We start from the raw sequence: 17,395 nt of genomic DNA, 5'->3' as shown, positions 1-17,395 counted from the left end.
TGGAATATGTGGATGTCCTGCTGACTTAGCTAACTTGAGGGTTTTCCCTTTTGCTTCTTGAGGAAGTTCTAGGCTTTTCTCCAGCAGAAGGGACTTGGCTCAGACTGTCCACCAAGTGGGTGGGCCAGTAGAGACCAGGGAATTCCTGAGAGCCTGGCCTGGTCTGACCTCCTCCCTTCCCACCCCACCTCTAACCAATGGACACACTACCTTTTGTACAACTTAAGCAAAGCTGAGGATTTCCACGGTGATGATTATGGACTGGTGGCCTTGAGATGAGGACTCTTAGGGGAAAATGTGAAAAGACACAAAAGGTTGCTGTTCTTCATTCACAGAAATTAACAACTGCTTCCAGCAAGGGGAACGGGTGTGCGGGGAAGGTGGGAAGGGTCTGGACAGGGCTGCGAGTCCTCAGAACCCCATCATCCTTCAGCTCCCCCTTCTCTGAGCTGAGCACTACTCCCAGAGTCCACAGAGTCTGAGAGAAAACCAAGACATCAGGGCTGGGATCTCCTCTGTCCATGGCTACCCTGAGGGAGAGGTGGGAGGAGGTGGAGGCAGCGGCAGCATCACTGGAGAGGTGAGATCTTCAAAGGGATCATGATCCGAGACTCCATGTGTCGAACCAGGGGGACTGCAGAGAGAGAGGCAGAGGTCACGAGGGGGCTGAGGTGAGCCAACCGCCCAAAACTAGCCCCTGAAGGAGGAGGAGGCCTGGGATGCTGAGACAGGGAAACCCCACTGCTCTCCTGGAACGGCCCATGGAGAGCACCACATCTCCCAAACTGTGGGATATGAGGGGACTTAGGCTGTGATGAAAGGCAGCTTTTAAACTTTTTCATAATTGGGACTTCCCTGGTGGTGCAGTAGTTAAGAATCCGCCTGCCAATGCAGGCGACACGGGTTCGAGCCCTGGTCCGGGAAGATCCCACATGCCGTGGAGCAACTAAGCCCGTGCGCCACAACTACTGAGCCTGCGTGCTGCAACTACTGAAGCCCACATGCCTAGAGCCTGTCCTCCACAACAAGAGAAGCCACCACAATAAGAAGCCCGCGCACCACAACAAAGAGTAGCCCGCGCTCGCCGCAACTAGAGAAAGCCTGCACGCAGCAACGAAGACCCAACACAGCCATAAATAAATAAATAAATAAATTTATTTATTTATTAAATTTTTTTTCATAATTATGTATTGACTTCCTATGTATGTGAAAAAACAACCAGCATAGCTTAAAAGTGATTTCACAGATATTATTGCTTAGGACAAAGCTAGGTGAAGAACAAAGCAGGGGGATTTAAAGGAAGAGATCAAGAAAATAATTGTAGCAGAAGAAAATTGGCAGGACAAAAGCTGTGAGGGTGTCCTCAAGGGGCTAAAGTTTGAAAAACACTGATTTAGTTCAACTGACTCATTTTACAGGTGGGGACACTGCAGCTCAGAGTGGGTCACCCCAAGGTCACCCAGAAGGTCAGACTCTTTCCTCCTGCTCAGTGCAGTTAAACTTTACCATGCTTACAAATTACCTACAGTTCTCGTTCAAGTGCAGATCTTGATTCAGTGCGGGGAGGTAGGGGGTTGAGATTGGGCATTTCTAACAAGCTTCCAGGGGATGCTGACACTGTCATTTGGGACCACACTTGGAAGAGCGAGACTCCCGCTAACTCCTTCAGGAGATGCATTCTCCCACACACCAGCTGTTAAGTGTGGAAGCTCAGCTGTAAGTTCCTTAAGGGCAGGGCATTCTCTGCCTCCCAACTCCCGCCCACCACAGTCCCTGGTACACAGTGAGTGCTCACCCAGCACCTACTGACTCCAGGTGGTTCCCAGGGGTCCCTGCAAAGTGGCAAATGCTGTAGGCAAAAAACTTGCTCGAAAAAATTGACTGTGCGCCTCCTCTGCGCCAGAGTCTAGGCCAAGCACTTTTCATAAATTAGCTTCTCCAGCCCTCTGAGGGAGGCTTTCTCACCATTGCCACCTTACAGATTGAAAACAGCATCAGTGAGGTGAAGAACCAGGCCCAAGGTCACACTGTGTGCTCAACTACAACACTTCTCTGAGGCAGGGACCACCTGGCTGTGTTATTGTCCCTTAGGGCACTCACCCAGGACAGCCTGCATCCCGGGGAGCATGCCACCAGAACAGGAACCTACTAACTCATTGTCCTGAAAGTGAGTTCTCCATCACGAGAGGTAATCAAACGAGGTCAGATCTACTTGCAGAGGGGATTCCATCCTCAGATAGGGCTCTTGGCAGATGACCTCAGAGGAGGTGCTCACCTGTGTAGTAGACATTTTCGTCCCAGCCCCTCTTCCTCCAGGCAGCATTTCTGGTCTCCTCCCGAGACTGCAGGTCTTTATAGGCTGTGGGGGGAAGGCATAGGCTCATTCCTGAGGCACAGAGGATCTGAGCCTGTACCCAGCACAAGGCCCTCCTTCCGGTGCCCCAAACCCTGCCCTGCTGTCTCTTCCTCCCCGGATGCCTCCAACTGTTAGCAAACACTGTCTGCTTTGACAATCTCATCCAATCAGTACATTTCTTGTGTATTTCCAGCCCAGAACTCTCCCTTGAGCTCTAGACTCGATTATCCAGTGTTCACTTGACATTTCCACTCAGATGTGTCAGTGTCTCAAAGGTAACACTTCTAAGGACCAAAAGTACACTCCTGACTCTCCAACCTGCTCCTCCAAGGGTCTCAGTAAGCAATACAGAGCTGCTCAAACAGGAGTCTTGGTGTCCTGGGGTCCTCTCTCCCTCCCCCACCCCAGACAGACAATTCATCCACCAGTCCGATTGGTTCCACCTCCAGACCAAAGAATCTGTGGACTTCTCAGCATCCTCATTGTCACCACCTTAGGCCAGGCCACCATCCTCTCCCCCCGAGCTACTATAACCATCTCCTGATGCCCCACATCCTCTCTCGCTCCCCTACAAAGTGCTCCCAACAAAGCACATGGCAGCCAGAGGAACCATTAGAACACAAATCAGGTCATTTCATGCTGCTTGAAACGCTGCAGCAGTCGCCCGCTGAAGTTAGAATAAATCCCAGGAATTCCCTGATGGTCCAGTGGTTAGGACTCTACACTTCCAGTGCAGGGGGATCAGGTTCGATCTCTGGTTGGGGAACTAAGATCCCTCAAGCCTCGCGGTGCAGCCAAAAAAAAAAAAAAAGGAGAAAAAGAAAAAGAATAAATCCCAACTCATCTCATCCCCATGGCCTGCAAGACCTAGTCTAACCTGGTCGATCCACATCTTCCCACTCTCTTCCCCACTCCCTCCACACAGGCCTCCTTTGCACTCCTCAAAACCCTGAAGGCCTTTCCCCGCCGCAGGGCCTTTGCACGTGTTGTTCCCTCTACTTGGAATACCCTTCCCTGGCAATTCACAGCTGACTCCTCATCCTTTAGCTGAGCTTACATTTCACCTCCTTAGAGAGGCGTTCTAGTCTATCAAGCCAATGAAACTTCCCATATTTTTCTTCATTATTTCTCCCTCTCTCTTTATGATTTGTAATAATCTGAAATTATCTTTTTTGTTACTTTATGTCTGAGGTGGTATCTCCCTCTGCTGGAATGTAAGCTCCACAAGGGCCCTAATGTATTCGCATTGTTGACATGGACTGAGAGTAGAGAAAGGGGGCCACAGAGGGTCCTGGAGGGTCCCCAGCCTACCCCAGAGATGGTGCACAACGTATAGCTCTCCTATCTGCGAGAAGAAGCCGCCCACTGCCTCCTGGTTCTCCTGCCGGTACTTGATGGCCCGAGCCCTGGGGATGGCAGAAAAGTGTGGGGCAGAGGCCAGGGCCGGTGCAAAGGGCCCTCCGGGGTGTTCCCAGGCTGGTTTCTCAGTTACACATCAAGGGAGGAATCTGAGGTAGGGCCCTTGGCTCTCAGAAATGATCAGGGACCAGGGTGATGGAGGTGCAGCCGCTGGCTGGGTGTTCTACCACAGTGGTCTAGAGAATCCTCACCCCCCTGGTTGGATCATCACCATCTCCTGGAGATGGCATGGAGGATGACGGGTTCCCTGCTACAGGGCCCTGGGAAAGGTGGTCCACCAGGGGCCTTGATGGGGCAGGTGGGCAGGGTACCCCCAACTCCCCAGAACCACCACTCACCAGTTGTTCCCCCATTCGATCATGGTTCCCGGCTGAAAGAGAACCAGAGCAGAGGAGGCGAATGAGCCCCCTTCTGGTACTTCAAGCATCACTGTTGGGTGGGGATGGGAAACTGTCACGTTTCTGCAGCTCCTGGGGCCGCTTCACCTTATTCATGGGGCCCTGACTCACGCCTGGGTGTGCACGTGTGCACACATGCACACACACCTCTGTTCTGGGGCCAGAAGCCCCAATCTAGGTGCTGGGGCACCAGGCCCGCCCACCTCAGGGTACCAGGAAAGCAGCGCTGCTGCAGGAGGGGCGGGAGACAGGCGGGGAGCTGGCGGGGGAAGCACCTTGAGCTTGTACGTCCTCAGCTCGTAGATGTTGGGGCCGTCTCTAGGCTGTGGCTCGTTCCAGAAGCTGAACTCGAGGAGCAGCTGGTTCCTCCTGGACAGCAGCATCTGGCTCCGCTCCTTTCGGAACTCTAGGTACTCCTGCGGGCATGGTGGTTTGGGCACGGCAGCCAGGAAGTGCCCCGGCCCCATCGGTGTGTCCCACAGGGTGACGGAGGCAGCCCCCAGCACAGGGCTGAGCCAGAACCAGCATCTGGAGAGGTTTGCCGAGTGTATGCCAACATACCTTGTTGTTTTTGAGCTTGTTCATGCAGTCCATGAGGGCTGGGTAGCCACCTGAGAATCGCCACAGGTGCACTGTTGGGAGGCAGGGAGGACGGTACAGGTCAGGGGGCTGCGGGGACCCTGCCCTGCTTACCCCGAGGCTGGTTAGGTGTGTATGTAAAAGGGGAGGCTCCAGTCTGGTTCCCTATAGCACCAGGACTCTCTGAGTTCCCTCTGCCTTGGTGCGGGCAGCTCTAGGCAGGCGGAAAAGCCAGACACAAGACCCGGAGACCTAGGTTTGAGGTGCAGCTTTGCCAGGTGGCCTTTGATCCCTCTAGGACTCAATGTCCTCATCTTGAAAATGAGAATAACGCTCCCACCCAAACTTCTTTAAGTAGCAACAAGAGGATCAGACATGAACTTGTACCCTAGGAGCTGCGCATGCGTAAAGCAGACCACCAGGCCTGTGGGGGACAGGCTGGGCCAGAGGAAGGGGTAGGTCTGATGGGCAGAGATGGATGACTCCAAAACACTGAATTAAAGGAAAAAAGCTAAGGAACAGAACAGCATGTGAGGTATGGTACCACGTGTGTTTAGAGGGGGAAGAACATATCCAGAGATGCTGGTCTATGTACCACCTCTTGATGGAGAGCCATCGGGATTGTGACAGGAGATGCCCTTGGGGCAAAGAACTGAGGCCTGGGGTTCACAGGCAGGAGGGAGGCTTACTTTTCGTTGCAAACTCTTTGTACCGTTTGCATATTTTATCACCGTCTCTGTACTGGGTTAAATAGTGTCCTCCACCTCCACCCCCAAATTCATGCCAACCCAGAACCTCAGAATGTGACTTTATTTGAAATAGGGTCTTTCTAGTGGTAGTCAAGCTAAGATGAGGTCATATTGGGTTGGCCCTAACTTCAATGACTGATGTCCTTATAAGAAGAGGGAGACTTGGACACAGAGGGCAACACCACGTGAAGACAGACACCCAGGGAGAACACCACGTGACTAAGGAGGCAGAGATTGGAGCAATGCATCTGTGAGCCAAGGAGTGCCAAGGATTTCCGGCCACCACTAGAAGCTGGAAAAGGCAAGAAAAGATTCTCCCCTAGAGCCTTTGGAGGGAGCATGCCCCTACCGACACCTTGATTTCAGACTTCTGGACTCCAGAACTTGAGAGAATAGATTTCTGTTGTTTTAAGCCCACCAGTAGTTGGTACTTTTTACAGCAGCCCCAGGAAAACCCTGATACACCTTCCAGTAATAAAGAAACCTAGTCTGTGTGCAAGAGAAGGAACAGTCTTGTCATGCTTGGGAGCATGGCTGGGGCCAAGGGAGCAAGGTCCCTAAAAGGTCAATCGGGCAGGCTAAGGCTGAGAGCATTTGGCTGGCCAGTGGCTTGGCATTTCAGACTCTTGTTACTTATCCCCAGCTGGTCGCTCACCTGCCTTTTGACTCCATCTCTGCCTTGATTTTCCCATCTGCAAAATGGTCTGACCCTATGGTTTAAAGGCCTCTTTCCCAAGGGAAACAGCAAAAGTACTGTATGGATGGCAGTCTATTAAGACCAGGAATGCTGACCTGTGGAAGAGGCATTAGCCTAATTCTAGGGGCCAAGAGGTAAAAGTTACAAAGAGGGCATCCAAGGCCCATGAGAAGAAAGAATTTTCTAACAATGATAGTGGACGATGGATTGGAGGTTTTTTACAAAAAACCCGAATCTACAAATTCATTAAAATGTAGATTCCTGAGCCCTACTCCCAGGGGGTGGCTCAGTGGATCTGCTCCCCAGATGATTCTACATAGGGGACAACCCCTCAAGATACACAAAATACAGGGCATGCTTTAAAATTCACGCTCCCATTCCTCAAAGTTCATTTCTCAATTAACAGATACTTAGAAGAATCCAAGAAGTACTGCTGGAACTGATTAGGTTGTACCTAAAATGGGGAAACTGTAGGGGCTGGAACGGAAGACAGCTTTTCTCCTACCCCACTATTAATGTGTCAGTGACTGTTACTGAAACAGAATATATGATTAGAGAATCTACCTAACTGCAGATCACAGATTTAAAAAACAAACAAACAAAACACATACAATTATCAGGGTAGTTGAAGGATGAGATAAGTTGGCTTGTGTGGTAGTGAGCTCCCCATAGCTGTGAGTGTTCAAGGGAAGCATAGAGGACCCTCTATCAAGGCTGCACCAGAGGAGCTCCCTGTGCTGTACGCAGTCTAATCAGCACTGTCCAAAAGGACTTCCTACTATGATGGAAAAGTTCTACAGCTGTGCCATCCAAGACGGTAGCCACGAGCCACATATTTCTATCAATGGGCACTTGAAATGTGGCTAGTGTGACTGAGGAACTGAATTTTTCATTTTATTTAACTTTACTCAATTTAAATTTAAGTAGCTACATGTGGTTAGTGGTTACTTTCCTGGACAGTGCAGATCTAAATGCCAAGGCCCCTGTAAGTGGCTGGGATGCTGTGAGTGAACCAAATGCATGTGTGGGTCCTCACAGCTGGTGCCAACTGAGGTGGGCATGTTGGGGTGGGATGGGGCATGCTTGGGGTACCGCTGGGAAGCTGTAAGGAACCAGCTCAGACAAGAGTCCCTTTTATTCCACAAATATGTACGGCATACCAGGGGTTCAGTGGTGAAGAAAGGCAGGGCCCCCGCCCGCTTGGAACTCACCACCTCCACGGGGAGACAGACAGAACAGGGCACATGATCAGGGCTGTGAAGAGGCAAGTCCTGGGGGCTGGGGAGCCAGGAGAGGTGCCTCACCCAGCTGGGGTGGAGGGAATCAGGGGAGGCTTCCAGGAGGAGGTGATGTCTACACCAAAATAAAAGGTGAGTAGAGGAGTGAGCCAAGTAGAGGAGGCAAAGGAGAAAGAATGCTTCAGGCTGACGAAACAGCATGAACAAGAGCATGGAACTAGAGGGAAAAACTATCCATCTGAAGAACAGAAAAGAGTCCTGGGTGGGATCGTGCAGCGAGCAGCAGGACGTGGCGAGACAAGGCTTGACGCTGGGCAGGGAAGGGCTCGAGAGCCTCGTGGGGCACCCCAAGGGCAGAGGGAGCCGCCACAGATGTTTGGGCAGGAGAGTGAGCTGACGGGGGCTGCACTTAGAAAGACCCCTCTGGGTGCCGCTGCAGAGGGAGTGGAGGGCAGCCACCTGGGCTGGGCAGCAGTGGCGCTGGGGGGTGGGCAGCTCACCTGCCTGGTCCTGTTCCCCGTACCATGTGTTCCAGTTGCCCACGAGTGAGCAGGGGTAATCCTCATCCAGGTGCAGCTTGGGCAGCACAGCCTCCCTGTGGGAGGGGCACAGAGAAGGGGGAGGGCTCACACCAGCCACCAGAGCCCCTGAAATGAGGCTTCCAACTCAGGCCCGCAGAGTTGGGCCTCAGTCTCCCCCTCTCTAAGATGCAGAGGCTGCACGAGAGGATGTGTGGCTCTGAAATCTATACCCCCCTGGATTTCTGCATGGAGAACAGGGCTTGCATAGAGGTCCCCACCCAAGCAGGGACTGGGACACGAGGGTTAGGGTTAGGGTCAGCTCACGTCAGGCTGTTGTAGGCATCCAGATACTCGGGCTTCACATTGTGAACTGCAACAGAGGATAGAGAGCAGGAGGTGAAGCGAGGGGGAGCGGGGTGTCTGTGGGGAGCTGTGCTGGGGGTAGCCCCACAGGGTGTGGGCTTCCAGGACAGCTCGGGATGTCCCAGACCCTCTCGAGTCCCAGCCAGAGCCTTGCAGGCCCCCAGAGGCCCTGGGAGGGCGGGCTGGCCAACTCAGCAGCCACTCACACTGGATCTTGTAGAGGTTGCTGGTCTCCTTCTTGGACAGCAGGGTGGAGTGGGCGTCCTTCCGGGGATCCACCTTGTGTACGAACAGAGAACGGAACCAGCTGCCTTCATTGTCCTTGGAATAGAAGCTGTGGGACAGAGTTCAGGGGGGACCTGCTTACATCTGCTCGGACGCCTTGCTCCCCAATGCTAGTGACACACATTTCTGGGAATGAAGCCACGGAATCCCATGGCAGCTCCAGAAGATGTCATATCATTGGAGCCAGCTGAGCACAGCTGGTCCTTTCTACAGAGATCCTGGCTCCCCAGTTCGCTTCTTGAAGCTCTGCGGAGGCTCAGGAGGCCAGGAGAGGCAGCCCCACCTCCCGCCTCTCTCTCCAGCCTCCCTGCCTCCAATTCACCCCTTTCCAAGAGGTCGTCCACTTGGACCACACAACTGCATCCCTTGCCAAGAGGATCAACCCCGCACCCATCTTGCCTGATGTCCAAAGCCCATGACAGCCCAACCTACCTTGGCAGCCTCCCATCCTGTCCATCCCCAACCTGCGTATCCCGCTCTCCAGCTATGTTTCTCCCTGAACCAACCAGGCTCTTTCACTCTGTGCTTTCTTTGCAATTTCTGTCCCCTCTGACAAGAGGGCTGCACTCACCGTCCTCCCTGGTGCTCACACTACACCTGGCCTGTGCCCAATCCCAGCCCCACAAATGGAGAGCCCAAGACAAGCACACTTTGTCCTTGAGGAGGTCACAGTCTGCTGGGAGAAGTGGACCTTGGAACACAGTTACAGCCAGAGGTCTCTGGGAGAGCCCAGATGTGTTAGCCTGAACTTGGCCTCTGGAAGTCTGGGCTGGCTCTCCAGAGGAGGTGATCTGGCCAGTCTCCAAATCTCCAGGGCTGATTTGGCAGATAAAGGCAGGTAGAGGGGGTCAAAGGCATCACAAGGCAAGATTCATTCACTCATCCAGCCAACACTTAACTGACAAATATCTGCCCTGTGCACATTGCTGTGTTGCTGTGAGAATGAATGAATGAATGACGTGCCTTGTTCAGAGCAGGGGGACCAACCACCAGGTCCTGCCAGATCATAACTGCACTCCCCACACAAGGTCCCAGCAGGGGTGGGGATTACTTTTAGGCTGCCAAATGTGGTAAATCATCTTACTTAACAGCAGTGGTGCAGCTTGTAGCCAGGCCTGAAACACTAGCCTCCCGCTGGATGATTTCTAGCCAAGGAGCCTGGCAGTGGGGGCCCCATCAGCAAGTCCTCTCCTTTTTCAAGCCTCTTCTGTGGCTAGGATAAACGTTTTGTAAATCAAAGTATTGCTTTTTTCCAAAATATGGAGCAAGTACTGGGACTGATAAAATTTAAAAAGCATCTTAAAGTGGTGAAATATTTGTATAAGCATAGAGAAAGATAAGTAACAATCTGTCCCAGACTGCTTTTTGTTGCTTGGTTGGTTGGTTGGTTGGTTTTTGGCCACGCCAAGCAGCCTGCGGGATCCTAGTTCCCCGACCAGGGAATGAACCCGGGCCACAGCAGTGAAAGTGCCGAGTCCCAACCACTGAACTGCCCAGGAAATCCCAGTCCCAAACTGTTAATACTGCTTACCTGGGAGAGGGAAGAGGAAGATGGTTAAACTTTTCGTTATTCATTATAATTTTTTTGTAAAGGTAAAAAAAAACTGTTTAAAGTATTTCCAAATTCATAGGCTTTCTATCATTTTGTGTGTATTTGCTTCATTAACAAAAAACAGACAGTTATCATCAGATGGTCGATGTAGACTGTGAAAAATTTGGGACCAGAATAAGGGAGCCTCACTATGGCTAACGTTGGCTGAGGATATCCTCTGTGCCAGGGACCTGTGATCAGCTTAACGTGATCCCGCTGAATCTATGTAAGGATATCATAATGTTGATATTATTAATGCCCCCATTTTCAAGATGAGAAAGTAGAAGGTCGGAGGTGGGAGGGTTAAGAAACTTGTCCCCAGGTCACATAGCAAATCAGGGACAGAGAGCTCAGGAAAGAACCCAGATCTCTTTCCTCTATAGTCAGCCCCACCTCAGATCTGGCACCAACCTGGGGAACTAGCATCAGGTAGATACTGTGAAGAACCAGGTGTTTTTAACAAAGCCACGGCAGAGGGACCTGACCTTTGGTCTGAATGTAGAGAGGCTGCTTCCGCTGGAAGGGGTGGTGACAGGGAGGGCAGCCACTCCTACTATTTGTCAACCAAGACCTTTGCTCCAGGACTGGGCTTTGAGTAATTTATTAACATCAGCACTGACCAAGATAAACAGCCAAGTGGCCAGCCCTGAAGAGACAGCCTGGGACCCCGGGGGCTGGGGAGTGAGGGGGTCCAGGAGCTCTGATGGGCTCCCATCTCCTCCCACCACTGTCTAATCTTTCCTGCCTCTGGGTCTCCGTTTCCCCACGTGTCAAAAGAGCAGGGTAGAGCAGCCTATCTCTAAGGATCTTTTCTACAAGTCCCAAGAATATCCCAGGGCAGGGTCTGAACTTGAAGCTAGCATCCGAGGGTTCACATTTTCAAGAGTTCAAATTTCACTTTCTCTATGAAATCACAACATTCTCCTGTCCCTGAACTCCCCAACTCTTCTCACCCTGCTCTCTATTTTTCTGTAGCTCCTTCTAACACGTTATAGAATGTTTTTGTTTATTATGTGCCTTGTTTATTGTCTCCCACTAGAAGCAGAGCCCCAGGAGGATAGGGAGCTTGTCTGTCTCGTGTATCCCTGCTGTATCCCCAGTGCCTGGAAAAGTGTTGGGGATGTGGCATATGCTCAGACCATGTTTGGGGAATGAGTGCAGGCGTGTGGGGGGACACGGGTGCATGAAAATGATGAAATCTGAGAGGTAAGAAAGGAGAGAAAGTGTGGACCTTGGCTCAGAGTGTGGACTCGGGACTCAGGGGCCCTTTCCATCCCCACCACCACCAGCAGAATTAGTGCTTAAGAACACAGGTTCTGGACAAATCCAGGACTAATCCCAGCCCAGCGTCATCTCTCTGAGACTCATTTACCTCATCCATAAAATAACAGCAATAGGATTGCCTTGTAGAGAATGGGGCAGACACGGCAGTGCAGCTAATATCACTCTTCCTACCTAACTTCCTAACTGAGCTCCTGCCTCCCATTCTTTCCCTTTTTTCCTAACCTGACCATCAATTTTTTAATGCACCATGGTTGTGATGCTATTCGTCCACTTGAAAATCTTCTATGGATCCCTACTGCCCATAAAACAAGGCTGGATGTCTCCACTTGGGATTCTAGCTCTAATCTATTTTGCCAAGCTTTCCAGAGTCAGTTCCCCTTTTTTTTTTTATTTTTAATTTTTATTTGTTTATTTTTTTGGCCGCCCCACGCAGCATGTGGGATCTTAGCTCCACGACCGACCGGGGACTGAACCCATGCCCCCAGCAGTGGAAGTGCAGAGTCTTAACCACTGGACTCCCGGAGAAGTCCCCAATTCCCTCTTAAATTTGGTGACCACAGAGCCAAGATTCCCTATCGTTAGCAACACATGAGAACATGTTAGAAGTTTTCAGACCCCATCCCAGACCTACTGCAACAGAAACTCTGGGGGTGGGCCTAGCAATCAGGGTTTTAACAAGCCTGCCAAGGGATTCTGATGCACACTCAGGCCCGAAAATCACTGCTCTAAGGCAGTCCCAACTTACTTTCTTTCCTTCTTTTCTTCATGTAATCTCAGTAAATCATCCCAGAAACACCAAAGAGTCTGGTATCTAAACTATATTAAGAATGTATTAAGGTGGGGCTTCCCTGGTGGTGCAGTATTAAGAACCCGCCTGCCAATGCAGAGGACACGGGTTCGAGCCCTGGTCCAGGAAGATTCCACATGCTGCGGAGCAACTAAGCCCGTGTGCCACAACTACTGAGCCTGTGCTCTAGAGCCTGAGAGCCACAACTACTGAGCCCTCATGCCACAACTACTGAAGTCTGCACGCCTAGAGCCCAAGCTCTGCAACAAAGAGAAGCCACTGCAATAAGCCCTCGCACCGCAATGAAGAGCAGCCCCCCGCTCGCCGCGACTAGAGAAAGCCCGCGCGCAGCAATGAAGACCCAATGCAGCCAAAAAATAAAATAAATTAAATAAATTAAAAAAAGAAAAAGAAGAACACCCCTTAGGACTAGAAAAACCAGTTCAACCCTTTCCATAAACACATCTCTCCTGGGACTTCCCTGGAGGTCCAGTGGTTAAGACTCTGTGCTTCAGGGAGCTCAGCTGGGTGCTCTGTGATGACCTAGATGGGTGGGATGGCTGGGGGGCTGGAGGGGGGGCAGGGAGGGAGGTCCAAGAAGGAGGGGATATATGTTTACATATAGCTGATTCACTTCATTGTACAGTAGAAACTAACACAATATTGTAAAGCAATTATACTTCAATTAACAAAAAAAAAAAAGACTGTGCTTCCACTGCAGGGGGCACAGGTTAGATCCCTGGTCAGGGGAACTAAAATCCCACATGTGGGGCTCGGCCAAAAAAAAAACCAAAAAAAAAAACTCTCCTATTTCGCCCTCAGCCCCTCCATCATTTTCATGTGAATATGTCTCGTCTCCCCAGCCACACCGGAAGCCCAGAGCTGACGTTCTCCACCCCTCAAGGTATCAGCACAATGCTTTTAGCATGGGAGTTGCTCAGTAAATATCTGTCCCAGATGAGAACTTCTGAGACACATTTGCACTCTCAATAGGGATCAATGATCTGGTGCCTCACCACATGAAAATGCTCTGGAATGTTCTAGATTGATATGCTAGGAAGTTTGGCTCTGTGCACATTCCTGAAACACTCTTCTGTTTTGAGTTGGCTGAAAGGGGCCACAGGACTTTCCTGGTGGCGCACTGGTTAAGAATCTGCCTGCCAATGCAGGGGACACTGGTTTGATCCCTGGTCTAGGAAGATCCCACATGCCGCGGAGCAATTAAGCCTGTGCGCCACAACTACTAAGCCTGTGAGCCACAACTACTGAGCTCACGTGCCACAACTACTGAGGCCCACGTGCCTAGAGCTCGTGCTCCACAACAAGAGAAGCCACGGCAATAAGAAGCCCATGCACCACAATGAAGAGTAGCCCCTGCTTGCCGCAACTAGAGAGGGCCCACACGCAGCAACGAAGACCCAACACAGCCAAAAATAAATAAATTAATTAATTAATTAAAAAAAAAAAGAATCCGCCTGCCAATGCAGGGGACACGGGTTTGAGCCCTGGTCCGGGAAGATTCCACATGCCGCGGAGCAACTAAGTCTGTGCACCACAACTACTGAGCCCGCGTGCCACAACTACTGAAGCCCATGTGCCCTACAGCCTGTGCGCCGCAACTACTGAGCCCACATGCTGCAACTACCGAAGCCCGTGGGTCTAGAGCCTGTGCTCCACAACAAGAGAAGACATGGCAATGAGAAGTCCACGCACTGCAACGAAGAGCAGCCCCCACTCGCCACAACTAGAGAAAGCCAGTGCGTAGCAACGAAGACCCAATGCAGCCAAAAATAATAAATTAAAAAAAAGGGGCCACATTTCTGCTTATTGTTCCTGAAGTGTGTCTTTAGAAGACAAACTGGAAGAACTAAAGTTCTGTTAACAAGGGCATTACTGATGCAGCAGTAGTAACTGCTGTGTACTGAGCACTTTCTATGTGCTGAGAACTGATCCTCACAATATGTTCTTGAGAAAAATGAGGCTCAAAAACAAAATAGAGAAAAATGAGGCTCAGAGATGTACCAGGCCTTATTCGAGAACAATTACTCAATGGCCAAGAGGATTCCAATCCAGGTCTATCCGATTTCAAAGCCCACACGGTGTCTATACCCCAGTGGCCCCCAAAACTCAGAGGCCAGAGGGCCCCTCTAGTGACTCCAGAGAGATACGGGGCAGATGGAGGGTCGGCAGGATTCCCAGGTATCCAAGGTGGGATCAGGGAGTAAGTAACTTTGAAGCAGTCCTTTAGGGACTTGATAAGTATTAATCCAAGTACCTGCACAGCAATCCTACGAAAAACACCAGGCAGGGATCTCCATTCCCACTTTACAGAGAAGGAAACCAAGGATCCCAGAGGTTCAGTGCCCCGTCCAAGGTTAAGGAGTGGATAAGGGAGGAGCAGCAGGCTGCCTTAATGTCCCACGCTCCTTTTGTGGCCTCTGGCTATTCGCCACACAAATGGCTTTACCACCAACCAATTCTGTAACCCTGGGGCAGTGTGGTCCTGCCCCCAGCTTCCATTTCCTTATCTGGAAAACAAGGGGCTCACAGGAGGTGATCTCCCCAAAGCCCCTTCAGCCCTGACATCTTCGGGGCTCATGAAGAAATTGCTTGAGGGGCAACATTTGCAGCAAATTCATCAGGGGCTGGGTACGTCGCACACATGGCCTTGTTAATCCTCAACAACTCTATGAAATACATCCTACTTTATCACCCCCATTTTACAGATTAGGAATCTGAGACTTCAAGAGGCCAAATGACTCATGCAAGGTCACCCCACTGAAAAAGGCTGAGTTAGATGTGCTGGTGCCCGGCAAACTCTAGGTAGGCTCTCTCCATGTTATCAGCTTTCTCCCCAATTACTGGGCAGTCAGGTTGGGGGCACATACCTGGCTCCTCTTTCCCAGCCTCCCCTGACCCCCACTGCACAGCACTCTAGATCATCTCACAGCAAAGCCTAACAGAACTCAGCAGCTTCATGCCTGCGCTGCTGGGCAGCACAGACCCCTCCTTTCCACAGGTGTCCTCACTTCTTTGGCCAATGTTCTTGAGCATACACTGTTGTGAGCCCTGTGCCAGGGGCTGGGGAAACAGAAATATGAGGTGATGCTCTAGTGGCAGGGACAGGCAAGTGTGTACAGGGTGGTAAGAGCAGAGATGCGGGAAGTACAGGGTACTAGAGACAGAGTCAGGGAGGCCCAACCCTGCCTCAGCCCAGAGCAGGGACCAAACAAAAGCCCAGGCCCAGCCCATGGCCCAGCCAGCCTCCCTCTCCCAGGAGGCCACCAGTTGTGGTGCAAAGAGCACAGGGGTGTCAGGAGGCCTGGGTCCAGACCCAGTGCCGCCACAGGATGTCAGGGGGAGTGACCTTGGGCAACTCCCATCCTTTCTCAGGCCTCCTTTGCCCCACTTCTACTGCTCAGGGTTGGGGAGCAAAGGATCTGTGCAGCCACGGCCTTTAGGGATCTCCCATTTGCTCCCCATATCTCTTACCCCCAGAACTTCCGGAAGGAGGTGCTGCCTCTCCTCGAAGCCCCCAGGGGGACTATCTCACAATCACCGCAAAGGCCTGGGAAGGGGCCACTCCTCCTGCCCTCTGACAGCTCCCACTCCCCAAGGCCCAGGATCCGCCCCTCTCATTCACCCTACCCTTCATTCTTAGCCCAGAGCCAGGCACCCAATAGGACAAAGACCCTGCGCATACCTTTCCCACCTCCCCCGTTCTTTGACCAGACCTCCTCCCCATGGCTCCGCTTCTAACCACTAGATTACAAGCCCGAGTCTCTGCCCATCCCCCAAGCCCAGACCCTGGCCCCCACGCGTGCACCCCCCACGCGCGCCGCCCCCGCCTGGCCCGGCCCGGCTCATACCGCGTTGCAGCCACAGCCGCAACGTCCCGGCCCCCGGGCCCGGGGCGCCCCAGCAGCCGCCGAGCCGCCGCAGAGATGCTGCACAGACGCGGAGCCATGTTGGAGCGCTGCTGATTGGAGGAAGGCCCCGCCCCCGAACCCGGCGGCGGAGGCGGAACGTGAGTAAGCCCCGCCCCACCTGGTAGCCCGCCCCCTCTCCACCCAGACTGGTGGGTGTAGTCCCTGTGCATTCAGCAACTTAGATGCTGGGCAGAAGTCCGGATTCTTGTCCTCTGAGCCTCTGCAACCCTGCTACAGACTTGCTCTGTGACCTGGAGCAAACCCTTTGCCTACTCTGGGCCTCGGTGTCCACCCCGGTAAAATGAGAGCATTGAACAATAATACCAGGGGTTCTTAACGGGGCACTCAAGGATGAGCGGCAGAGGGCGAGTAAGCCCCCTGAAATCGTATACAGTTATGTGCGCCTGTGCGTTCCTGGGCGGGGGTGGGGTGGGGGCGGCACAGGTAGCGTTTATCACATTATGAAAGGAAAACCCCCTAACGATTTAAGACAGATGGACAAGGCTCTGGGTTGCAGGGACGCTTTCTCTCTATCATCTCCTTTTCCCTTTCCATCCGCGCCTACCATCGCTGCCTGGGCCTCCTGGGGCCCCATGCCCTTCTCCTGCTCTGCCCAGGTCTTGTGCCTAACTTCCAAACTAGTCTCCTCTCGGCCCACAATCCCCCAGGTCACAGACCTTAGCAGGAGCAGAGGGCCTACAGACCCCATAGGGGGGCCCAGGAGCCTAATAACTTCCAGAGAGACTGTATGTGTAAAAGAATGTCCACCCGCTGAGGCTGACACTAACGGTCAGCGTGGTGTGCCTGGGGTGGAGGAGTGAGGACAGGCTTTGATTTTGTGATTCCTTCAGCAAATATTGAGTCCACGTGGCTAGGCCATGTGGTTAACTCTGAGACACCAAAGGCGGCCAGAACAACAGTCCCCCAGCCCTCTTGGAACTTAAGGCCTGGCCAGGGAGACAAAATCAAACTGGTACTAACCTCCTGGGCAGAGGCCTTAGGCCTACCCCTCCCCTCCCCTCTCCTGCCTGACATACTAAATATTTACTGAATAAGTGAAAAATATACGCAAAAATATTTTTTGCCAACTGTGATAGAGGCTATGAAGAAGTATGTGAAGCTATGAGGACTTATAATGGGGAGCGGGAAAGAGAAAATTCGAGGTCCTATATAGACTTTGAGGGTCAATGATAACTTCT

The 17,395-nt window shown here is 52.0% G+C and overlaps 1 protein-coding gene across 2 annotated transcripts; it reads right to left on the bottom strand.

The window, feature by feature from the left end:
- Positions 1-296: 296 nt before the first annotated feature.
- Positions 297-16,258, bottom strand: NIPSNAP1 (nipsnap homolog 1). 2 transcript variants are annotated; one of them, XM_027124365.1, is made up of 10 exons: positions 16,137-16,258; positions 8,527-8,654; positions 8,282-8,327; positions 7,937-8,031; positions 4,735-4,805; positions 4,449-4,589; positions 4,114-4,145; positions 3,668-3,762; positions 2,276-2,359; positions 297-634 (listed from the first exon to the last, which is right to left on the bottom strand). In XM_027124365.1, the coding sequence occupies exons 1-10, from the start codon at positions 16,232-16,234 to the stop codon at positions 570-572; spliced, it is 855 nt and encodes a 284-aa protein (XP_026980166.1). In that variant the 5' UTR covers positions 16,235-16,258; the 3' UTR covers positions 297-569. The 2 variants fall into 2 exon arrangements, with proteins under 2 accessions (XP_026980166.1, XP_026980167.1); XM_027124366.1 differs by lacking the exons at positions 3,668-3,762; positions 4,114-4,145.
- Between the last annotated feature and the right edge of the window lie 1,137 nt (positions 16,259-17,395).

This window comes from Aethalodelphis obliquidens, unplaced genomic scaffold (assembly GCF_003676395.1).
Source record: "Aethalodelphis obliquidens isolate GAN/ISIS:26980383/991018 unplaced genomic scaffold, ASM367639v1 scaffold28, whole genome shotgun sequence".
In the NCBI taxonomy this organism is placed as follows: domain Eukaryota; kingdom Metazoa; phylum Chordata; class Mammalia; order Artiodactyla; family Delphinidae; genus Aethalodelphis; species Aethalodelphis obliquidens.
Note: the sequence above shows the minus strand (reverse complement) of the source record. Positions and strands in the feature narration are given on the sequence as shown.